Source organism: Pholcus phalangioides, unplaced genomic scaffold, assembly GCF_987345545.1.
Source record: "Pholcus phalangioides strain wild (caught in Gottingen) unplaced genomic scaffold, Ppha-v1.0 ptg000017l_1, whole genome shotgun sequence".
Taxonomy (NCBI): Eukaryota; Metazoa; Arthropoda; class Arachnida; order Araneae; family Pholcidae; genus Pholcus; species Pholcus phalangioides.
The window spans coordinates 62,235,308-62,261,890 of NW_028301610.1; the positions used below are offsets into that span (position 1 = coordinate 62,235,308).

A 26,583-nucleotide genomic window follows, 5' to 3' on the forward strand; every position below is an offset into this window, starting at 1 on the left:
TTTCACAAGCGCGTTCGAAAACCAACTGCTCATTGTTGACGACCTTGACCCTGTGGTCGGCTTTGACCGAGTCCCCACACATTTTATGGTGATGCCAACAACAGCATAAATTTGGTGGTGCGTGCGATTGATGGTAATTCTATCTCTCGATACAACAATAACCGCTCTACAACGGTATTTCTTCTTGTCACGTAGAGCATCATTATATTGAGGTTTCACTGTGTATGAAATTCATTTCAAAAATGTTTTTGATTTTTTAACACTTCAAGTGGCAAGGGCGAGTTATCTCGCCTCCATAAAAGCCTCTTATCTCAGCATTGATAAGCCCAGATGTTTTGTAATGGTGATTTCTCAATGGAAAACTTTTCTCTGTACCCCTTAGTTTGCACCTGCTGAAAATCGGAAGAACGCCTACTTCATTAAAAAAGATATGACATTTTGAAGGGAGATTTAGTCATTTCTAATTACCACTTAAAGGGTTAAAGCGACTGTGTAGATTTTATTAAACGGAAATTTCATTATGTGATTGGTATTGATCTGGTTTCATTTCTGGAGTTTTTTATTTTTTTTAGAAATTGAATTAAAAAATAATTTTTAGTCTTTTTAAGTCACATTTTTATGTTAAATTTATAGGTACATCCAATTGGTCAGAGGATTATTTTGTGAATACTGGTGGAGCAGGCATCATATTTCTTAATTCTGCTTCCAATGCTACAGACGGCTCTAATCCTGTAAGAGAACAGATTGAAGAAGTCTTCAAAAGAGATTGGGCCTCAGAATATGCTCATCCTTTGGATAGCTTAGAAGCTATCACATAGTGTTTATTGTGAGTGACTTTATTTAAAGGTGATGATCTCTTTATGACTGAGCAACAAATATGGGAATTAAACCCGTTCATTTCTCTGAATTCCTTTATATTCCTTGTATTTATTCATTGTGCTTTTTTTGTCTTGCTATTTCAAACCTATTAAGCTGAAAAAATCTATTGTTTGTACTTAAAATTATGAGTATGAAATAGATGAGAGTTATTTTTTTGCACTGTTATGGAGCTGATTATCTTTGCTTAATTTCTGAAGTAGCTGCACTGTTTCTGAATTTTCAGAATATTTTGAGTGTGTTTGGACATTTTGTAACGTTTCTGTGTTTGTATGTGTGTCATTTGTACTCTTATTATTTTATGTTGAATTTTTTCTCTTTTTGAAATAATGGCGCATGAGCACAAAACTTGTTATAAAAGTTCCAACTGTTGGTTCATGTGCTGTCTGTTATTGAACTCATTTGGGTTCAGTAAATGTATTTGATATATATATATATATATGTGTGTGTGTGCGTGTGTGTGTGCGCGCGTTTGTTGTGTGTACTTAACATATAACATATAACTCTAATCATGAAATAGATACCCAGGTGAATAATTGTTTGTTGTTTGATGTCATTTTCATACTCAGCTTCATTTAAAAAAACTGATAATTGATATTGTTATCAAAAAGTTATCATTATTGATTTCTTTTGCATATGAAAGAGTGTTCACTTGAATGTAATTTGTAAGTGGCTAATTTACTTTTTCAATGTAAAATATTGCCACACTCTTTTATCTACTTTGTTTTTTTTCTACTTCTAATAAAATGTCATCATGTAAAAAAAACATAATTACAGCTGTCCCATAAGTCATATGCTTCTTGTGTGCTCAGGAGATGCTCATTCATCTACTGGTGTATGCCGTAAATACGTGTTTTCAAAATTATTATATTCGATTGCAATATGGTTATGGCTGTTGATATTTGTCGATTTTGTATTGAGAATAGTATTAAAAATTGACATCTGATCAAATGCACCGAACAGCAGCCCAAAAATAATAATTTAAAAGAAATATAAAAAAATTAAATTTTTTCACAATAAGCAATCCAAAAAAAGTGTCAATTAGTAATATTTGCATCTCTCACACCATTAAATTGACCAAAATTCTATTACACCAAAAGAAATTTATCCCATAACATTTAGATAAAAAAAATTATCAGTGATTCAAATTCTTGATTTTTGCCACCTTCAAGTGCTAAAATGACCATCTTACGAGAAATGTGGACATAATTTTGTCAAAAGTGATAAAAATGAAGAGTTTAAGTGATCGATAACTTGATGAATTTTTTGAACCCTAACTATTACGTAGAAAAAATATTTTATTATGATCTGGCTTGTGTGAAATGCATATAAGGAACTTTTAAGGTATTTTTTCAAGTAGAAAAATACTTTGTATATGTATAATGATATTTGAACCATCATGATTTGAATATTAAAAGTTTTGAGGATAGTTTTTTATGCTTCTAGCTGGAAAAAAATGTAATTAAACATCAGTAGTTAATTTATAAGGGAAAAACCGTGCAAATCAAAATAAAATTATAGTGTACATAATGTTTTTCAATCAATCCTTTCAGTTCATTTTAATGAGATTCTACTTTATTTATAATTGCACTGCATAAAAGTTTGATTGAGATTTACTTCATATCATGAGATTGGAAAAAATGATATAATTTACAAGAAAAAACATTGAAAAGTCCTAAATTATAAAAAGCATCTAAGATTTATTTTAGTTAAATTTTTGATGAAATATAAATATTATAAAAAAAGATATTCTCCAACTGATATAGAAGAAAAGATTTATTGTGGTGTGATAATGTACAAAAACATCATGTGATTATTTATAAATGTTTATGTGGTTTTATATGGATTAAGTTTTGTATAAACCCAAGAAATATTGAACTATCATGTGCTTTCATTATTATTGATATTTCTTTCTTGTAAAACAATAGTTTTGAAATACTTCGAATAAATGATATATTTGCATTTCCAGTTTGTTTGTCAAAAGCTTCTAACTCTGATACATAGCATGAATCAGAATCTTAAACTCAAATAACACTTTGACTGATGAATTTCACATTTTTATGTTGAACTTACTGTGTTCAAATATTTTATATATATGTCTGCTTCATATATTTTAGTTTTATGTATTTTATTCAGATTGCATTTTTCATTGCTTAGGAGAAGAAATTTGACTATAGATGCGTTTTTTCAGCAATGTATTAATTAAGGGGAGAGGTTTAATACAAATACACAAAGAGACCACAACAAGCAAAAAGCCCTATGCTGAAAAAAGATGCCCATAAAAAATATGGATGTAAGTCTAAGCAACCCAATACAAGAATAATTATCATGAAAAAAATCATAATTATCATAAAATATAATGCATTGCCCATAAAAAAAATGGTTGTCTTGTTTAAGCACGGATAGCTTCTCGATTCACCCATTATAAGTATATCGTATTTCTTTTTGAGTGTGTCTATTGCGGTAGAATTAGCGACACACGGGGTTAAGCTGTTCCATTTATTCACAACCCTGTTAGAAAAAAATTCCCTGCGACACATCAACCTAGAGTTATCCATTACTAAACAATACTGGTGCCCCCTTCTCAAAGCAGTCGATTCACGGTGTATTTATAACTCATGGTCAATCCTATCCATCCCGTTGAAAATTTTAAACTCTTCGATCATATCTCCTGCCACCTGTGTTCCTCTAATGTAAACATATTAAAAAAATCAAGACAAATTTCATAGCTCAAGCCCCGTGTGCCAACAAGAGCAAGCGTGTAGCTCTTCTCTGAACCCCCCAACCAAGTCTATGTCTATCTGCAGGTATGGTCTCCAAAACCTTACGGCATGCTCCAGTCCTGGACGAACTAAGCCCCGGAAAATTACTCATATGTCATTGATGTTGAATGGGGATGTATAGTTATTAAAATTAAAAGAATAACTGCTTATACCGTACCCGTGTGGCCAAAAACCCAATTAGGAAGTTGTTGCTCTGTCTCTTTCGATGCCAAAAAAACCCACATTTCCATGTGCAATATTCATTGAGATATTCAAATTCAGAAAACGGAGGAAATTTGAGGAAAAAACAGCGTTAAATGCGGTTAAAACGGTTTTTCCGCATTTAGAGCTATTTTTCCCCAACTTCCCCTTCCGTTTTTCTAATAAGAATTTCTCAGTGAATATTGCACTTAGAAACGTGGAATTTTGTTAGTTGGCATCAGGAGAGACAGGGAAACAACTTTCTAATCGGATGTTTGGGCATGCAGGAATGGTATTAAAAGTTAATTTTTTTTGTTTCAATAACTCTACAACCCCTTGCAACCTGAATGACGTATCTGAGTACTAGATGTTATTTGGATACTTTTCTAATTGGAAGTATGCCTCTAGGACAAACGGTTCTCCAGTAAAATGCAATACGATCTGTCACCTATGCACTCTGTTTATTAGACTTTTGTAAATTTGAAATGAAGTGTTTTTTTTGTGAAGATTCTTTCTAATTTTTTTTCCACATTTTATCATTTGCATTTAATTTCATGAAGTGTTGTCATAACCATCAGCTTTAGAAAGTGGCAACAAAAAAATATGAAGATTAAATTTTAATCTTTGTCTCATTTTTATTCATAAAACAGTGTTAATTTCCTCCCGTACAAGGGCGAGATATCTCGAACTAGAGTTGTTGAAAGGAATAATTTAATACCAGTGGCGTCGGAAGTGTTTCGAACCCATGGGTGCTCATCTTTAACTTTATGTAGGAAACTTCGATTTCTGAATCAAATTCGGGGGTGATCGGACCCGGGCCACAAATTGCCGTATATGATTGAGTACTCGCAGCATTCCTGGCCCCAACGCCATTGTTTAGGTCTCTCTCTCTCTCTCTCGCTCGTTTCTTCTCCCTCTCATCACCGCGACGTTTCATTGGTAGCCCTATTAACGGAATTCGATTTTGTTTTTGCTTACCACAGTGTTATTTTGTATTTCTTTCCCGCACTACGGTTTCACGAGTAAAAGATATATAGTATTATATATGGTATCTCTTTTTCCTAAATGATGCTGGTTTTTGAGATTTATCTCGAGTATTCCAACCATACATTGTCCAAGGATTTAACCCTTACACGTACAGTCTTTTGATAATAAATTTGGGCGATGCAGAGTTGAAGTATTGGCGATATATCTTAAAAACTAGTATTGTTGTTAACATCATGGAAATAAATGGGAAAAGACGAGTGAAACAGGTTCTCCATTCTTTTATCGTTTTTCTCCTCCCAGTAAGTGCCCTACAGCCATAACCTTTTCCCTGTATACATGTTACAGGGATTACACTATAAAAGTTCTTTTATAAAACTTGAAAAATGCAACCTATAACGATTACATTACATTCGAGCGAATTACATGTAATCAAAAGGCTAATTGGTTGTTGTTTTTTCAAGTTTTGTAAAATATCTTTTTTCAAACTAACACGAACCTAGGCTCTCTTGTATACCGGGCAAGCATGCTGCCATCTACACCACTGGAGACATGGCCCTGCCTTCCTTATTTCACGCACTGTGGCGTGAGGCACTGAAGTAGAGGCATTTTAGTAGCCTCTCTTAACTTCAGGAAATGGCCCCTAGGTGGGAGGGTGTAGAGAGAGAGAGATAAATTAATTTTCTTTCCGAGTTCACCTCAGCATAATATTCGGAAAATACCTGTTTCCTTGATCATGGGCTGAGAAAAAAGCCATCTATCTCCAACTCTATTAACACTTTCTAAGGATCAATAGTGCAAAATACCTATGTTATCAAACACCCTTGAACGAACAAAAACTGGTGAGGAATTTAAAAATATATTCAAAGTGATTTTGAGCGAAATATGAAAAATGTTGTAGCAGTTTTTCGAAATCTCCTCAAAAAATATCGCTATAGAGGGATTTATCGTAGTAGAGAAAGCCGTTGTATCGAGAGGAGTTTAACATTAGACCAGCGGTTCTCAACTGGTGCTCCGTGTGAACTCCCAGGGGCTCCGCGGCCGCTTGAAGAAAATAAAAAAACAATAAATTTGAAAAAAAATAATTATTAATATTTTTGAATAATAAAAATAAGTCAGAAACTTTGATAAATAAATAAAAAATGGGCCTCCGGGGTTCCGCCATAGAAATTACATAGAGGAAAGGGCTCCGTGGATCAGAAAGGGTTGAGAACCGCTGCGTTAGACTATAGGTAATTACAAATGCCATTTGAAAAAATATAGTTGTAGTAGGATTTATCGTTGCAGCGAGGTTTCACTGTATTTCATACCTATGGTTAGTAGTGATAGTTTAATGATTTTCATTGGTTAACGTTAGGCTAAGAAACTGCCTCGGGGTCCGACTTTGACTTTATAGGGCCCTGGGCAAAACAGGTATTGGGGCCCCTCTCGACTGTGGTCGAAGAACGTCAGCAAATACAGTACATATTTGTATATTGTTTGTAAACACGTCAAATAAATTATATGCATTATTTTAAATGAGAAATGTAATGTAAAATTCGCCATGAAATATCTTGCAATGAGTAATTTTTTGCACTCTCATGTGAACAAAATCATTGACGATGTCATCAAAACCTAATTTTTGAGTTACCTCAGCTTCAATACACAATAAAGCTGAAGAGATGACAGTTTTTCTTGTAAAAGACTTAGGCAAACTGATGATTTTATCCTTTTTAATAGGAAAAATTATCTTTCTCTAGAACAGTTTGATATTGGTTACGTTGTCAATGATGATTCAGAGCTGTCTCAACATTTGGAGAAACGTCTCTTAGATGCATAAAGTTCTGCATTGCAAATACACAGAATCTTCATGAAGATTTGAGGATTTCATGTAGATCAAACATGCAAACTTTCTTGTCATCGTTTCATAAATCATTTTACTGTCAAAAGATGTGAAATTGAGGAATCGAACAAAAGACTGACACATTGACTCCGTCTTGGGCCCTAGGCTGTCAGACCAGACACGACCCAGGCTCTGTCCCTCCCGGGATATAAGCCTTTTAACCGTGTGGGTATATATACTACATGTATTTAAATTGATACAAGGCCATAGCGGGGGGGGGGGGGGGACTTGGGGGTCTGGTCCACCCCGAAATGTGAGAAAATGACTGAAAAAAGGGGAAAAGATGGCCAAATCTATTGTTCGACCACTTTGCCCCCCCCCCCCTGAAATGCAAGTGGTCACCCTCCGGACAAAATTTCTCGCTACGGGCCTAATTGATACGTATTTAACCTAGGTTCGCTAATAATGGACACTTTGAAAATAGTATGCAGGGTCGGACTTACGGGGGTGCGAAAGGTGCGGTCGCACCGGGCCGCAAAATTTCAAGGGCCGCAATTCTTCCAAAAGAAACACTTTTCTTTCTCAGCAGTTGTTTTGGAAACTTCTGATTAAAACTTAATTTTTTCCCCCATCAAACTATTATTGATTGTGAAAGGAGGCTTTCAGTTAGAAGCCCCTATAATATCATTTTTTGTCTTATTAGGCATAGCACTAGCTTATTTCAAACAGGAAAAGAGTGTATGCAGGTGGTCACATTTTTTTACCCCTGAAAAAATCCTGGCCTTCCTTTCTGCCATTAAAGACAGCGTTTCTCAACCTATGGTCCGTGGACCAGAAGTGGTCCGCAAGCAGACTTCATAATTTAATTCTGACTGAAGGAAAAATTATTCAACCATTGTGGTTGATAGGCCTATTAGTAATAACGATATGGAGTTATATAAAAATTATGCCTTCATACGTTACATGTAATAACGTATAAACATGTAATAAAATATCATGTAGCAATGATGATGTATGTAGGTTCACCATAGATCTCTATGAAAATGCAATCTTAAATTCGGGATATTTCTAAAATTTGCCAAAAAATTCAATTGCTGAAAAGTGAGGAAAATAAACAGCTGCTAAAAATCACAGTTAAAATATGTGCACAAAAAAATTATTCAAATGAACAGACCACTTTATTTCATTGAGAAAAATACGGTAACTAGAATCTCTTAAATGGAGTAAAATACGGGACATCGGTAGATGTCTGTGCCAGAAGTAGACACAATCACCAATTTGCATTAAAATTGCTGAAAAATTGTGGAAAAAACGTTGAACTTGACAAATACGTGAGATGTATATTTATATTTTTTGCAATAATTATCATAATATAATTTATATATAATGAAAATGATGTGTATTCACTACTTCTCTCTCTTTCTCTTTCGCAGTGAATATTAGAAATTCAAATAAACTGGAAAAACGAGATAAATATGTATAAAAAAACCGGTACAACCAAAATTACAGGAATGTCCCGTAATACGAGACACAAGTGGTCCACCAATTTGTTTCAGACATTTTAATGGTCCTTGGGTTCAGAAATGTTGAGAAACGCTGATTAAAGATATAACAGGGCTACATCAACCAAGAAAAAAAACATGATTAGAGCATCACAGGGACGCCACACGAAAAAGAAATCTAGTAATTTTATCCTCCCCCCCCTCATTGGAGTTGAAGGTATCATCTGGTCTGAAGGTACCAATTGTGCGCACAATGCGTAGTTTCATCCGGTGGTGCTTCCATTAGCCATAGTAGCCTGTGGCATGGACATCTCTAGATGACGACTGCCCCGGAGTGAGGTAACTTCCGAGTGTTAATTGCATACCTTCCTGGGAACTGTCATGATGTTTTCCTAGGGAGCAAGGCCGTAGTGTGCCTTTCCGGGGCAGTCTTTTCCTTAGAGCCCTTCGGAAAAGGTTTCTATTAAGAAAAAAAAAATGTAATTTTTTTGGAGTTCTCCCTATTACGCTCGGGACCCTGGGGCAGTGCCCGGTTGCCCCAACCTGGTTACGGCCCTGCTAGGGAGGCTTGAAAACTTCTTAGAAATTTCCAAACACCACCATCTGAGAATCATTCTCTCGTTCATTCTGGAAGGTGGATGTACAATGTATGAATTCTAAATTTTGACAATTTTTAGAACTGAACTTTCGAAAAAAAGTTAAGACGTCTATCTCTAATTTTTTTTTCTCAATCTAATTACTCATTCAGCACAGTACTGACATTAGAGATATTTTGTTAAGCATAAAAACATTTAAAAGCACAAAGGTCTGAAAATTTAAGATGTAGGCTACGTTGCTTGCAGCCTGTTTAGTTCATTCTCTGATAAGAAAATGTGTTTGCCAACCATTAAATAAATTATATCGGAGGTTTAGACTGATTGCAGCTAGCGTTGCTAATATTCGACAACCTATACAAGGGCGTCTTTTTGAATTTCAAGTTTGAATATTCAAATATTGAGATTACAATCTTGGATATTATTTGTTGCAGTTGGTTTTAAACAAGTAATAACATCGGAGGGCTCATATATAACGAATCCCACTCAAAGCGTTTTTCAAAAACTCGTCATAAAAAAACGTTGTAGGCGGGAAAATGCTCTAAACGGGAAATTTTAAGTGTTAGTAAAAGGTAGAATTACGAAAATATATATATATAAGTCGTACTCAACGAGAACTTTCCAAGTGGGAACGTTAAACGCAATACACTTTATTTTTGTAAATCCCAGTACTCTTGATTCCTTTACTACTATTATATACATTAGTTGAACAAAAACAACAATAAAAGATTCGAAAAATGATCAGTTATCGAATTGTAACATATCTTTGCTAAAGATGATGCAACGCTTTAAAAGTATGTCAGAAATGTATGTCTGTTCAATATGATTCGAGCCACGAAGAAGTGTAAGCAGGTGGACCATGACAATTATTATTTATTTATTTATTTATCATCATTCCAACAACAGAAATATCCAGTTACAGTTGGAGGGGGGGGGGGAATGAACACATTTTTGCTTCAAACAAAATAAATAGTAACAAATAAAGCTGAAAAATGCATGAATTACATGAATAAAAATAAACAGGTGTCTATGCCTCAATAGTCTTAAAAAGGTAATTTCTAAACTTCATTAAACAGGAATCAAAAATATCTAGATTTCCCAAGCCTTTTTTTTTACATGTTAACTGGTGGGGATTTTGCCCCACTAGCCTTTCTATTCGCCCCACCAGTGAAGATAAAAAATGACCACTGGTGGGGCAAAGCCCTTTTCTTGTTTTCCTGAAGCAGCTTCAACTTCAAACCCTACCGTTATGAAGGGAGTCAAAGAAAAAACCTCGCACAAAGATTTCGCCATTTTTTATGGCTGATTTTTTTATTATTATTATTATTATTAAAGGAAAAGGAAAGTTCAACTGAAAAGTTTTCCAGGGACCAACTCTTCTGGAATAGGCAAGATCAGACCTTTTTCTTGGCCATTTGGATGTCAAAAATACCCATCTAGTTGCTAGTTGTTTGTCTTTTTCAAAAAAAATTTCCAGTCTACTAGTAGTCTATTATTCAATCACATGAAAATGCAGAAATGTTCCGGGAAATACGAGCCGTATGGTCATGCAAATAAGGCATGAGCCCACCCGCGCACGGCCCGGGGCCTCAAGAGGAAAAGGGCCTCACAAAAATGATATCTGGTTGAAATTTTCCTGAATTTGCCTGGTAAGGCCTCGGAAAAATCACTTGGCCCGGGGGCCCATGACTTATGACGGCCCTGGTTAGTGCACCAACCTCTCGATGAGTATAAAAAAACAAGCCTGCCATTCGGAATCAGCAATAAATTGTAGGTCTAATTAGCCCTCTTGTGCAGAAACTGACCATGGGGCGACAAAAATGATCTTGCTGTTTTTTTCCAAGTTTGTACATCTCCGCCCTCCCTGTTTTGCATATGTTATGCATTAAAACAGAGGGAGATAGTTATAATTAATTAACGAGTTCAATAATTAAAAATTTCATTAGTTAATACTTTTATTAATTAATAACTTATTAATTCATAACTTATTAATTCATATTTTTATTGATTAATATTTTTATTAAAATTTGAAATTTTTACCTGTGATGTCATTTGTACGTAACACACTACTGTAGCTTACTCCGCTTCGAGTTCCCTTTTTTTCTAGTGCCCCACCAGTTTAAATTTCTTATAAAATGGCCTGAGATTTCCTGTTCGACAATTATATAGCTGGCTGAATCTATAAATAGGATCAAAATTACATAAATTTGTTCTGTACCTCTTAATTGCGAATAAATTATAAGATCTTGTTCAGTACATTGGAACATTGATATTAACTTCCTGTAAAATTTGCATACAATCAATTTTATTATGGAACAGCTTATGGGAAAATGATATCAATAAAAAATCTCGACGATAACTTAGACCAACATGAAATAACGAGCGTAAAAACGTACCAGTAAGAATATCATGATTAACAGCGAACTTTTTTGGAAAAACAAATGTTTGAGAAATCTGTATTGGACTGACTCAAATAATTTTAGTCATTTATAAATTTTGTCAAATTAATTAAAACGCAATTTCCATTCAATATATTGTGTTTGATTACGATCTCAACTATCAATGCGTTCCTGAAATAATTAAAAAATAATTGTAATAAAATGAGTTCTTCCTGTGTGAACATTTTTTTTTCCCTTCAAGATTTATATTCGTAAGTATAAAAATTTACAAGTTGGGGAGCGACTGCATAAACTTTTTTTGGAGGGGCCGCAAAATTCCCAAGCCCAGCCCTAATAGTATGATGTAATTTAGGGAAAATTCTTTGATTTTCAAAAATTTTATCCAATAAAATTTATAAAAATTTTGAGTAAAATATATACTATTTTTAATTCAGGATCCCTTAAACATGGGGCCCTGGGCCAGAAATTTCGTTCTGAAGGGACCACTAGCATTTTGGGGGGGAGAGACCAAAGTAATAGAATATTATAGATTTGGACATATTTTCCAATCTTTTTTAGTCATTTTCTCACATTTCGGGGGGGGGGGGACCAGACCCCCCAAGTCCCCCTCTCTCGCTACGGCCTTGACCTGGGCAAATGCCCATGCTGCCGTGGGAACTGTTGTAAAAATTTACACTAGAAATTTTCAGGGCCTTGAGAACAGATTAATTCATTTTACATTGATTTCTATGGGGGAATTTGTTTCGGTGTGCGAACAGTTTGGTTTACGAACGGGCTTCAGATACGAATTAAGTTCGTAAGCCGAGGGATTGACATTTTGTGATTGTATTTTTTCTTTTTGTCACTCGATAAGTGTATATCTTTATTCATGATAACCAGATGGCGCTGCAACGATAAACATTATTTTTATCCGTCAAATCCACAGCTGATATTTCCGTTGTGATAAGATACCAGACGATACCAGACCATAACGTCCTTGTGCGATAACGTCACGTGGTTAGTTTGAAAAATGTAAACAAAGGGAAACGTGATTGTGACATGCTTCATTGCAAACGGAAGTGTTTTTGGGTGCGTAATGGAATTTTAATATTTAACAGAGACAATTTTTCGCAACATTTCCAAACCGTTGTTGAGAGAAGTGGGAAATTAGACGTTGGTGAATTAGAGTTGAAGTTTTCTGAATCCCGTCAGATGTTGCAAGTCGAGGAAGAAAACAAAGGATGGAAAGGATGGTTGAGGCCATCATGTATACCCGTTGCTGTCATCCTCATCCTCGTGGTTTTCGTTGTTCTACTTCCATTGGCAGGCCAGGCTAAAGAAAAATCCATCGAAATCATCCCATTCGGAGATTATTACTCTGAATTCAAGAATTGCTCAGTTCCGTGTGGGTGAGTATTCATATGTGTCATATTAACCCCCCCCCCCCACAGTATAGTGGTTTTCAACCTGGGGCCATATGGCCAGTGCCGTCTTAACGTATGGGCCCACCCGGGCACCTCAAAAGAAGTGGGGCCTTGCGAAAATGAGATTTAGTTGAAATTTTCAAGAGTAAGCATGTAAACTTGCCTGGTTCAAAAAAATCACTTGGCCCCATGATACTCTTAAGACGACTCTGCATATGCCCCCCAAGTAGTCCTGAAGTATTCTATTGGTAAAAATCAGAGATGGAAGGGGAGCCACGGAGGTGAGAAGAGATAAAGTTTGCACGTGAAATAAAACATGAAAAAATTGACTGCTTCTAGAATCCAGCAGAGCTGTCCATATAACATAGCTATCTTAACCCATGGGTTCATTCAGGTATGGTCCTGAACATCATGTCCATAGGGGGCCTATATAAGAAGATCCAGTAATAAGATTTTTGAATGTGTGGAGTTCCTCAAGGAAGTGTCCTTGGCCCCATACTTTTTTCACTTTTTATCGATAAGCTCGATCAGGGTATCGATGGGATTACTAGCAAATTCGCAGATGATGTGAAGCTAATGGGGGTAATCGGGAATGAAAGCAATAGGGAGTTACTCCAGACCAACTTAAACAGGATTGCAGCATGGGCAAATGAATGGAGCATGACGTTTAGCGTTGATAAGTGCATGGTCGCTCATTTTGGTTCGAACAACCCACGGTTCTCTTACGAGTTGAATGGTGTCACTGTCCCGGATGCAACTAGGCTCACCAATTTGGGAATTCTCATTGACGAGCGACTTAGGTTTTCTGGACATTGTTCGGCGGTGGTCAAAAAATCGAATAGAATGCTTGGTCTCATTTTCAAAAAGGTCTCTTCGCATTCTCCTAAAGTCATTCTTCCGCTTTTTCGAGGATTAGTTCGTCCTGGGCTGGAGTATGCTGTAAGGTTTTGGAGACCATACCTACAGAGGGACATAGACTTTGTTGAAGGGGTGCAGAGAAGAGCTACGCATGTCCTTATTGGCACACAGGGCTTGAGTTATGAAGAGAGACTTCATTTTTTGAATATGTTTACATTGGAGGAACGCAGGTGTCAGGGAGATATGATCGAAGTGTTCAAAATTTTCAATGGGATGGATAGGATGTACCATGAACTTTTAGTACACCGCCAATCAACTGCTTTTACAAGGGGACACCAGTTTCGATTGGTGAGGGACAATGCAAGGTTATGGTGTCTCAGGGAATTTTTCTCTAATAGGGTTGTTAATAAATGGAATAGATTACCCCCGGAGGTGGTGTATTGTAACACAATTGACATGTTTAAAAAGAAATACGATAAACATGTTGGGGTAAATCGAGAAGCTATCCATTCTTAGAATAAGACAACCATGAGTATTCTTTATGGGCATTGTATAATATTTTATCATGTGTATATATTGTTTATAATTTGTGTTAATTGCATTTTTAATTGGGTTGCTGTTTTTTTTTTTAAATATATGACATCCATATTTTTATGGGCATCTTTTTATCAGCCACCTCGTTGGGCATTTTGCCTGTTGTGGCATTGTATTTGTATGTAAGCTGTTACTTCCAGCTAATTATGGGGACACCAGAACATCACTTTGCTTGAGAACCTATCTCAACATCATTTTTGAGATGACCATGCATAGGGAACCCCCAGAAGAAAGAAGGTCACACAACTATAACCCAGGTAAGTATTGACTCAGGGTAATATGTTGAGGGGGGTGGGTGATCATCCCATGAAGGGATGATCACCCACCTCCTGGATCCGTCCCTTACCCAGGGTTGCAGAGATCTTATTTATAAAATTTTTGTCCATTATAAAAATTTAGTTTTCACCAAATTCAATTCAATAAGTAGAAAGATTCTTGGATGGGGGAGGGGGAGCTTTATATGATGGGATCACAAGAAGAAAATATGTTTCAGGGGGGACATAGGCTAAAAAAGGTTTGATAAACACTACTCCGGTACATGGGTGAGGATATGTTCCACGATTGCACAGGATGGATCTGACACTTATACTGAATTACATAAAATATTTATACACCTTTTTTTTAGTATTTAGATACACTCTATTATTACATAATTTCAGCTACAATATAAACATAAAATGTGTGTGAATGTAATCAACCATTGCTGTGTTATTTTATAGTAAATTTCAAATTAAACAGTTGTAAATTACTCATAACATCATACTAAATCAATCATAAAAACAATGAAATGATTTTTTTTAATGTACATGAAACAATCCTTTTAATATGAAAATATAGGCATTCATACTTCTAGGTTATCTAGGCTTTCTCTCGTACTTCGTAAGCATTCATATACCATTTTTAGTCATTTTAAAATAACCATATCAAGTAAAGTTGAAAAAAAAATATTGCTTAACTGCGTGGACTGTGTTTCACAGACCCAGGTAAATCTTCAGTTCCGGAAAAAAAAATAGCCACCGTGCACCCAAAGTTGCCACAGTAGATAAATGAGTTTAAATATGAAATTAGTGGGAACATCAAGAAAATTGTTCCCGCCACCTGTCAGTAAATGAGAGAAATGCATAGTATGGGTCTCACAGGCCCAACTTGTGCTTTCGAGGATTAAAATATGCCCCTTTTATTGAGCAACTCGTTACCAATAAAAATTTCAATTTTACAGGGCTCCCACTTGCCCTACATTTTATTAAAATGTCCTACTTTCTATATTTTGTCCTACTTTACTTTCTAGGGGTTTTGTCCTACTTTTTTTACCAAATCTTGTAAATAAAATTTGTGTAAATTTCTTTTAATGAAAAGGGAATCACATATCAAAATATTGTCAAATAATACAAATGTAGTAGATTGCAATTAATGATTATGCCAAAGCAAAAATTGTATCTTTTTCAGGTTATGTGTGAGCCATGTGGTTTATTAATTTTTCTTCCTTCTGCTTAGTTTGATGGTTCAAAAACTCATTTTGTGCCAATGTTGTGAGTAGTCACTAAAACCTTGGTGGAAAAAAATAATTTTGTATTGACTACTTCATGGTTTTGGACAGTCAGTAACTAACATTCGTCACTCAAAATTATGGTGCACATTTTGTGTAATAGGTGAAACAACAGTTTCCATAACAAAGCAGTTGGATACATAGGCCTACTCTAGGTTTGGTGACTCTGATGCTACCTAATAGCATTCAATTGTTTTCTGTAATTTTAGGACATGCAGAGGCATAAACAATGTTTGAAAAGCTCTGCAAAGAGCTAGAAATGAAAATGCTTCATTTTCCAAAGCGATGAGGAGTAAAATGATTGAAGAGTAAAATGTGAACAAATCCCTTTAAAAAAGATGGATTGCTCAGTAAAACCATCTGGTTTTCACCTTGACTTATTTACATTAGACCTTGTAATTTACACATTTTGCACTGTGCTTTTGAAAGTTGTCTCGAAGGAGTGTGCTTCTTAAAAAACTTATGTGTCTTTATAATTTGCTGTGCATCAAGGAAAAGAGTTGGGAGACTGGACTTTTTGGAAGATTCCTAAAAAAAAGAATGTAATATATATTGTGAGGAGCGACAGAAAAGAATTATCTGTGGTTTACTATAGTCTGTTTCAGGTTAACTTTGCAGTGAAGAGGAAGCTACGAGGGAACCGCATCACTCGTTGCTATGACAACAAAAGCCTCTTAACCTATGTATCGATGTGCGGCCTCGGTAAGGTATGGCTGATTCTCGCCAATCTTGCAGAAAAAAATATTTTTTACGTGTAACATAATGCTTGTAGAAAAGATTGCAGCAGTAACAATTAGCTAATGAAAAAAAAAAAACCATCGTTGATACTTTCCGATGTTGGGTCGAGTGGTTATAGTGCCGGACTCGTGATGCGAGGATCCGGGTTCAAACCCCACAGTGGTGGTCGGCTGAAGTTGGTTTTCTGTGGTTCCCAACTTCAAGGCGCAAATGCGAGCCGATCTCCCCATTAAAAAGTCTCGCCACAGAGAGCAACAGTCCTACAACGGTAAATCATTCAACCATAACACTTCACTCATAGTTAGTAAAACTGGGGGCAGATGACAGCATTACACATAACAAGCATTACACAGAAACAAACTTTACGTCAGGTTGCACTACACGTACACGCACATTCCCGCATGTACCGATTCTTTGGGGGGTTCCGCGGGGGGGGGGGTGCATGTGTGGTGTAGCAGTAGTAAGTAGGGGCTCGGGGATCCATGATGTTCTTAAGTCAGCCACCTCGTTGGGCAATTTGCCTGTTGTGGCGTTGTATTTGTATTTGTATATTTGTATTTGTAAAGTGCGGTTTTTGAATTTTTTTTTTATTATTATTGAAAAGTATCTTAGTAATTTCTATTAACCCGGTTTTCACATTTGAATTTGGGAATAATAATAAAAATGATAAGGAAAAATTTAGAATTCTTTTACTCACTTTTCTTGCCGAAATTTCCGTCGCTCACCCACCCGAACGCATATACCTCGATGCCACTTGTTATCACTACAGTTTTAGTCATTTTTTACGGATTCCCATTCTATGGAATCCTCACTTGAAGTTGTAGAACTATCGGATTCTCTATTACTTAATTAATTGTTGTTACTCCAACATGTGTTCCATCAGGCTATCTGAAATCCAAAATTCCTCTTCTTTTCAATAACGTGCTTTATGCATTATTGCCAAAAAGAAAGGGGAACGACGTTTTAGCGTGTCTATCTCTGGTGAAAAGATACAACTGTCACAGAAGGAAAAAATACACTGCAAGCCTAAACCATTGTGGGTCTCTTTCTCTTGCTTATTTATATTTATCTGGAGAGAGAGCCTCTGTGTGTGTGTGCAAAAGAGATATTACTTATGTCAACACCCTCCGCTATGGGCGATTGGAATTCAGAAACCACCCCTATCCCACGAACACGGCAAGAAATAGATAATTAAAAAAAGGGGGGCACCTGGAACCGTAACCTACACCCATAAAGAGAGCCTCTCACAACAGTATCGGCGCTGTCGTGAAAGATGGACTTTTCCTGTAATCTGTGAGTGAATACCTGAATTCGTTGGAGGTTATTTTCGGGAGAAAAAAAAAACCTGATTGAATGACTTGCAAATGGTTTCCGGGTTATTAGGCCATGGTCTAATAACCCGGAAACCGTTTGCAAGTCATTTAACGCCGGCCATGAAAGCCTCAGACAATATTTCAACCTGATTGAATATTCGTCTGGGTGTGTAGGCCTATAACTACATGCAAAACTGAATGGGAAAGTGTATTGGAAAATTCAACAAAATGACGATATAATATATACACTGCTGGCCACCGTAAATGCAACACCCTGAAGGAAGCATGCAAATAATATGAAATTTACAACATGCATTAGCGAAGGTGAGATATGCAAATGATTAGAATTTCAGCGCAGACGCACATCACGTGCGCCTGTGGCGGCACTTCAAAGTGCTATTTAAGGCTTGGAGATTTCGACGATTTGAAGTACGGCAATTGTGTTTTTCTTGTGGTTTTTTCAAAAAAACGATCAATTATGCCTCGTAGAAAACAGCGATCATCTTTTGATCAAGTATCCGAGTTCGACAGAGGAAGGATAGTGGCCTACCGAGATTGTGTATTATCTTTCAGGGAAATCGGTAGTCGTGTTGGATGAAACCAAACAACTGTAATGCGGATATGTGATCGTTGGATGCAGGAGGGTACGACGGACCGACGTGCTCGATCGCATCCACCTCAGTGCACCACTTCACGTGATGACAGGCGTATTGTGCGTATGGCAGTGACGGATCGCTCAGCCACATCACGAACCATAGCACAGCACATTCAGTCTGTACCGCATCATCCAGTGTCTGCACGTACCATTCGACGCCGTTTACAGCAGAGTGGTCTGTCCGCAAGACGTCCATTGCTTCGTCTACCCTTGATGCAGAACCACAGACGTCTCCGCCGCCAATGGTGAGATGAAAGAAGGATGTGGACGGCACAATGGAATGAAATTGTCTTTACTGACGAGTCACGCTTCTGTCTGCAACACCACGATGGTCGGATTCGAGTCTGGAGACACCGTGGAGAGAGGATGCTGAACAGCTGCGTCATCCACCGCCACACTGGTCCTGCACCGGGTATTATGGTATGAGGCGGTATTGGATATCACTCTCGCACTCCTCTAGTACGCATTGCCGGTACTTTAAAAAGCCAGCGCTACATCTCCGAGGTGTTGGAGCCAGTTGTCCTTCCTTACCTTCAGGGCTTGCCCACAGCCATATTTCAACTGGATAATGCGCGACCACACGTGGTACGCATTGTCCAAAGGTTCTTCGTCAATCGCCAGATTGAATTGCTTCCCTGGCCAGCTCGCTCTCCAGATCTTTCGCCGATAGAAAACATGTGGTCCATGGTTGCTCAACGATTGACCCAGATTACATCCCCAGCTGCCACACCAGATCAACTTTGGCAACGCGTGGAAGCTGCTTGGTCTGCTGTACCCCAAGAACACATCCAAAGTCTCTTTGAATCAATGCTGAGGCGTGTGGCAGCGGTGATCTCCAACAATGGCGGCTACTCTGGCTACTGATTTTGGCAGGAACCACACTTCACAGAAGTCTATAAATTTAATCATTTGATGCTTGGTCAACATGTTATCTACAAAATAAATATTGTTGCGATATCTCTTGTCTTTCTTGGTGTTGCAATTTGGGTGGCCAGCAGTGTATATAATTATGCAACTAAGAAAAAAGCACGACAGTGATATTGGCGGGGAAAATTTCTTGGAAATCGCGCCAAAATGTTCTTGAGCTCGCCATGGATTTTTGATAATGGTAACCAATATTTTTTCTAATTTAAAATTTTTTAACAAATATACATTGGTTCAAAACGGTATTTTTTCAGTATCTTTTTCGAAATCATAAAAAAATTTGAAATATTCGATATAAATGATCATCAGAAACCTCCGATGTATGGGAACTATATTTTGCGGTGAAGGAATACACTCGGGTCATTCCATGTCAAATCACCCAGCCATGACACCCATAGTCTCAGATTTCAATGATTTTTTTTTTATTTGTTTCATTTACCATCCTTATTAACCGTGTGAAATATTATTTGCATATCTCTGAAACTTTTTGAGAAAAAAAATGTTGAAATTTATCAAAAACTGATGCAGGTGACTTTTCGGAGACTCAATTTTTAAGCGACATCGTTTGAGAAAATAAATCGTAACTTTTCCAATTTTCAATATATTCAAGTGAAATTTTGACTAAAGTGTTCACAAAAACATACAGAATATGAATAAAAATAATTCATACACTTACATTTGAAATTTAGATGCAAAAAAATTATGTAAACTTTCTTTTTGTGGAATTTTTCGTTAGAAAAAATACAATTTTTCAAACGTATTTTTAGACCAGAGGCACAGCAGTTACCAAAACAACTTTTATTTTAAATTTCTCCTAAATATATGAAGTAAAATACTGGAGAAAAAAAATAATGGTTTTTTGACCATTAATATGTTTATTCTGGCTCGCAACACAAAATTCATCGAAATAAGAATGGATCGTTCCGATTTCAAATCATTCAACTAGATACTGAAATGCAACCCATCATCCCGGATTCCAATTATTATTTTTTGTTTATTTCTTCTACCATGCTTGTTTACCATGCAAAACTTCATGTACATATCTCAAAAACTTTTTGAGAAAAAAAATGTTTTCTAACCTCACGAATGACGTCTCTTAAGGCCCGTTTACACGAGACAAGCGCTTTAGTGGGCAACTTAATTTTAACTTACCGATTCTTCTTGAAAGTGTCCACACGTATAAGTGGCAAGTAGATGCTCATTGGATAATTTTTACGGAGGCGAGCACAGTTAGCGCATGCGCGCTTCAGTCTACTCAAATCCACGGAGAGAGACAGACGCACAACGCACGGGAGTATAATAGTAATAATTTTTTATTTATCTGGCATTTAGAGAGGGGCTTTTTTTAAAGCTCATAGCTTTCGTAACGATGGATGAAGATGATCAGGTAGAACTTACAAATACTGTGATCAGAGCCACATTATATGATATTTTTTTTAAAGAATATAAATTTATTCACTTAAATAAATTTATTCAATAAAAAAGGGGAAACTTTTTTCTCACTTGCACGAGAGCAACACACTGAGCAAGAAGTAGGTCATGCAAGGGAAACATTTCGCTTGTCCCCTTTTTTCGCCTCTGCACCCACGTAAGGGGGGGCGAGAGATGACGCCACAGGGGAAAAAAGAATACACAACATATTATAAACTTATGTAAGTCATCGAGAAGAAATATAAGATTTCTCTATTTCTCGTCCAAGTTGTAAATATCGATTATATGATATTTTAATCGAAGTTGAAGAGGAGATAAATTATGAAAGCCGAAAATACTGGAGAAGATTAGTGGCATTCGTAGGAAATTCTAAGGGTTAAAAATTAAATAATAAAAATTCATTAAACAAAAATTATTTCCAAATTTTCGAAATCATTATTGTTTTTTAATTTAATCTATAGAGATGACATCTTTATGTTAAATATTTGATCATGTATTTTTACAACAGATGGCAGCAAATTCGTTCTGGACGAGAGAAATATTCGAAACCCCCCTCCAGTTTTTAATATATAAATCCTCCCCACCCGATATATATTTTTGAATCTTCAATTTTTTTTCACTCCTGACATCACGTCGACAGAATATTCTATAGCTTTTTCCAACATCGAATAATTTTTAGCTTATTTGTTAAGGTAATTTTCATTTCTATAGTTCAACAAACATTCATGGCGAAGATATTTTTCAACAAACTTGAAGGTTGTGTCCTCTGGCCACCTCACCATCAAATATTTCCGCGGAATTCTAGCGAAAATTCAGGAGACGACGGAGTATGAACAGGTTCACGCTTGAGATCAAAATAAACCCCTCCGTGAGAGAGCAAAATGACCCCTCCAGCGCGGTAGGTCACGCCCACTGGCGCATGCGCAAACGTCTACTTAACCGGAAAAAATAGAACCGTTCTTATCTGACTTACCAACTAAATCACTTCTGCACTTGCGCACTTGTCAACTAAAGCCGTGTAAACGGCCCTTATCGTCTGCATACATTGTATCGTACTTGGCAACTAAAAATTAAGTTACCAACTAAAGCGCTTGCGTCGTGTAAACGGGCCTTTAGGCTAACCCCATTCAAGCAATATTATTTGTGAAAATATATCATAACTTCGCAGATTTTCAATATATTCAAATGAAATTTCCACTAAAATGCTCACAAAAAAATGTAGATTATGACTAGGAAAGAAAATGTAAACCTTTGCATTAAAAAATTAGATTGCAAAAAAATCGTTGAAATTTAATTTTTGATTCTTTTTATAATGAAAACACAATGGCTCACCTTTGCTTTTTCATTTACAAAAGCTCTCTTGCTTTTCGCACAGCATATTCAGTGATATTGAACTCTTCAGATTTTTTTCCTTGTTTCTCTTTCTTAAAGCAGGGGCCAGAGTAAAAAATTGCAGTTTTCCCCTTGTTGTGATGGCTAAATTGAGTCTTATTTCTAATTAACTTTATCAAAATAATCATATTTGCTTTCTGTTTAATATCTTCATTAAGTGTGCTTTGAGATTCATTTTCTGGTAATTCTTCAAAAACTTTACAAACATTTGATTTTAAAGTGTTGCAAGCAGATTCAACTTTTCTTTTGGCATTGTTTGACTTGCACTGTGGAGCTGCCCTATGAAGTTTAGTTGGTGACTCTTCTATGTTCTGTAGAGATGAATTTATTTCTTCGGGATTCCAATTATTATTTTTTGTTTATTGCTTCTACCATACTTGTTGACCATGCAAAACTTCATGTACATATCTCAAAAACTTTTTGAGAAAAAAAATGTTTTCTAACCTCACGAATGGCGTCTCTTAGGCTAACCCCATTCAAGCAATATTTTTTGTGAAAATATATCATAACTTCGCAGATTTTCAATATATTCAAATGAAATTTCCACTAAAATGCTCACAAAAAATGTAGATTATGAATAGAAAAAATTTAAACGTTAGAGGAAAAAAGTCATTTAAATTTTTTTTTTTATATATTTTTAACACTTTTTTTTTGGATGCACAGCATGAATTTTCAATTTTTTTTTAAATTTAATCCTATTAATGTATTAAGAAGACTAGAAAAGTAAGCATTATTTTGACAGTTAATACATTTGAGTAACAAAACACAATTGTACTTATATGACTACATGAATTATATTTGTACATTTTGACTTAATACAATGATTCATGCTTAGCAAAAAGAAATTTATATTTTATTTTTCATGTACACTTATACATTTATTACAGTATTCACTAAATTAAGTTTAATGAGTAAATGCAATAATTCAAAACAATTAATAAATTTTAAAATTCTAGGATTAAATGAATTCATGAAATCATTAGAAATGTTAATGTAATGTGTCAAATGGGAGTTGGTGAAAAAAAAAGGTTTAAACCTTCATGTTCAGATTCTTAGAAGTGTTCAAATTCCAAATAATTAATTTCACATTTAATTGATCTATAAATATTTCTTATGATGCAACAAAGACGAACTTTTGCAATCTGATATATTTTTGCATAAAGAATTATTTTGTATTTGATAAATCCAGATAATATTAATCATATATATAGAAGTTTTTTAACATGCTTAATTATAAAGTAATTTAACACAACAGTATTAAATTTTTTTTTAATTACTTTGGTTTTTACAGCATATATTTTAATAAACATATATTTAATGTATATGATAAATATAAAATTGTTATACTTGTGTGAAAAAAAATCTGCATTATAATATTTAACACAAGCCTCTATATATTTTTCCCAAGAAATAATTTAAAATTGCTGATAAAAAGCCAGAATAATCACAATCACAAAGGCATTAAATTACAAAGAATGAAATAATTATCAGCTACAACCTAATTGTTGCAAATGTACAACTGTAATAAATGTACAACCTAATTGTTGTAGCTGAGGCAGATGGGAATAGAATTGAAAACCTAATGTATATAATGCTTGGTGGTGATGTATAAGATGTGATGTTTCTTGTTGTGATGATGATTGTAAAAAATAATAATAGCTTCTGTGAAGATATAAACTATGGCACACTGGTCTTTGTCCTTCAGAGGGCAGCTGGTGTCTTATTTAATTATAAGACTTTATCATCCCAGCAGGTGATGATAAAGTCACTGCTGCTGCTTCATTGTGAAAACTAAAACAAAAGTGTTAGAACTAAACTGTCCCCCCCCCCCCAAATCAAATGATGCAAGTCTCAATTATGATCTTGCTAAAGACAGAGAATGTGCTCCATAAAGTAGCCTACTCCAGGGTTAGCTAATTTTTCTTATCATAACACAATTTCCATTTGAGCTAAATATTTTATATCATCATTTTGGAATTCAAAGTAAAATGTCAGAAAAGACACTTGAAATTTATAGCATTGGAAAAAAAACTGGATCTGACTGTCATAAAAAGTGTTATGCAAAAGTGTAAAATCTGTTATCCATTACATCATTGGACCTATCGGACATCAATATTGAGGAGTGGAGCAAGTTCTGAACATTTATCTACTGTGTGTTTAAGCATCGTAGAGTTTTTTTCTCAAAGTATGAAATATATCCGAAAGCATGCTTTAATCCTTTAAAATGTCATAAGAAAAAAATAACAAAAGGTTTAAGGATAGTAAACTTGTATTTTTCATGTATAAATGAAATAAATGGTTGTACAAAAATGGTTTGTACATTCTAGGGAAAAAAATATGCCATGCCTGTAGGGACAGTGAATATAAACAACAATAAATTAGGTGAAGAAACTGAATACTGTGAAGAGATGAACAGTGATAGTAATGTAGAGAAGTAACTTGGAAAAATGTCAATTATTAAACAAGAAGCACTTGAAGAAATAAATTCATCTCTACAGAACATAGAAGAGTCACCAATTAAACTTCATAGGGCAGCTCCACAGTGCAAGTCAAACAATGCCAAAAGAAAAGTTGAATCTGCTTGTAACACTTTAAAATCAAATGTTTGTAAAGTTTTTGAAGAATTACCAGAAAATGAATCTCAAAGCACACTTAATGAAGATATTAAACAGAAAGCAAATATGATTATTTTGATAAAGCTAATTAGAAATAAGACTCAATTTAGCCATCACAACAAGGGGAAAACTGCAATTTTTTACTCTGGCCCCTGCTTTAAGAAAGAGAAACAAGGAAAAAAATCTGAAGAGTTCAATGTCACTGAATATGCTGTGCGAAAAGCAAGAGAGCTTTTGTAAATGAAAAAGCAAAGGTGAGCCATTGTGTTTTCATTATAAAAAGAATCAAAAATTAAATTTCAACGATTTTTTTGCAATCTAATTTTTTAATGCAAAGGTTTACATTTTCTTTCCTAGTCATAATCTACATTTTTTTGTGAGCATTTTAGTGGAAATTTCATTTGAATATATTGAAAATCTGCGAAGTTATGATATATTTTCACAAATAATATTGCTTGAATGGGGTTTGCCTAAGAGACGTCATTCGTGAGGTTAGAAAACATTTTTTTTCTCAAAATGTTTTTGAGATATGTACATGAAGTTTTGCATGGTAAACAAGCATGGTAGAAGAAATAAACAAAAAATAATAATTGGAATCCGGGATGATGGGTTGCATTTCAGTATCTAGTTGAATGATTTGAAATTGGAATGATCCATTCTTATTTCGATGAATTTTGTGTTGCGAGCCAGAATAAACATATTACCGGTCAAAAAACCATTATTTTTTTTCTCCAGTATTTTACTTCATATATTTAGGAGAAATTTAAAATAAAAGTTGTTTTGGTAACTGCTGTGCCTCTGGTCTAAAAATACGTTTGAAAAATTGTATTTTTTCTAACGTAAAATTCCACAAAAACAAAGTTTATATAATTTTTTTGCATCTAAATTTCAAATGTAAGTGTATGAATTATTTTTATTCATATTCTGTTTGTTTTTGTGAACACTTTAGTGAAAATTTCATTTGAATATATTGAAAATTGAAAAAGTTTTGATTTATTTTCTCAAACAATGCCGCTTAAAAATTGACCCTCGGAAAAGTCACCTGCATTAGTTTTTGATAAATTTCAACATTTTTTTTCTCAAAAAGTTTTAGAGATATGCAAATAACATTTCACACGGTTAATAAGGATGGTAAATGCAACAAATAAAAAAAAAATCATTGAAATCTGAGACTATGGGTGTCATTTTGGCATTTTGCCGGGTGATTTGAAATGGAATGACCCACTCTCTACCTTTCTCTTCACTGCAAAGTTAACCTGAAACAAACTATAGTACACTGTTTAGGCCCAAAATTGTTTTTGTTATGAAGTCATTTTGCTTTGGCTCGAGTCAATCTTGTAAGATACTGAGATAGTGCTGTAATTTTTTTTTATTTAAAAATAAAAAATTTTTTTGATGTTTTTTGTATAGGCTATGATTGTCTTAGGGGGTATGCCCCCCCCCCTCCCGTCCTACTTTTTTTGAGTGGGAGCCCTAATTTTATCATTTTTCAAATTTAAAAGAAAAATTGAATTGCACATCCTGATAATTTCTCTCGGAATCTACAGAGATCCAATGCTACCTACCTATTGGGATGCCCTGTATTTAATGATAAATTTATGATACAGTGAAATCTCGATAAAATGATACTCTGCAAACCAAGAAAAGATAACGTTTTTGAGGAATTATCGTTATATCAAGTATCATTTCAGCAAGGTTTCACTGTATTTAAATGATTATCAGCTTGCAATTATTATTTTATTTTTTTTTTGAAATTTCTTTAGTAATTAAATAGGAAAATAACAGTTGGTAATCGGGACGATCCCTGGCATTCTTCTTTTTTTTTAACTGTCATAGTTTAGAGCACTTTTGGTAGCCTGGTGTTAAGTGTTTGTCAGAGTTGGCCAATAATTGAAGCGTTCACCCAAATAAAGTCTGTTATATTTTTTGCGAAATTGGTTTTTTTGACTGAATAACGTTCCATATAGCTTCCATT

The 26,583-nt window shown here is 35.1% G+C and overlaps 2 protein-coding genes across 5 annotated transcripts in view; both read left to right on the top strand.

Moving 5' to 3' along the window:
* The window catches only part of LOC149074476 (5'-3' exonuclease PLD3-like), a 139,414-nt gene extending 136,571 nt beyond the window's left edge, over positions 1-2,843 (top strand). For 2 of the 4 annotated variants that reach the window (XM_089246963.1, XM_089246965.1), the window contains one exon: positions 634-2,843. In XM_089246963.1, coding sequence (XP_089103089.1) covers positions 634-818 — 185 coding nt within the window. In that variant the 3' untranslated portion in view covers positions 819-2,843. The remainder of the gene's footprint in view (positions 1-633) is intronic. The other 2 variants (XM_089246966.1, XM_089246964.1) reach the window with 1 other exon arrangement.
* Positions 2,844-12,032: 9,189 nt separating this feature from the next.
* The window catches only part of LOC149074477 (5'-3' exonuclease PLD3-like), a 124,559-nt gene continuing 110,008 nt past the window's right edge, over positions 12,033-26,583 (top strand). Inside the window, exon 1 of the mRNA XM_089246968.1 lies at positions 12,033-12,527. Within this exon, the coding sequence (XP_089103094.1) occupies positions 12,178-12,527 (350 nt within the window). The 5' untranslated portion in view covers positions 12,033-12,177. The remainder of the gene's footprint in view (positions 12,528-26,583) is intronic.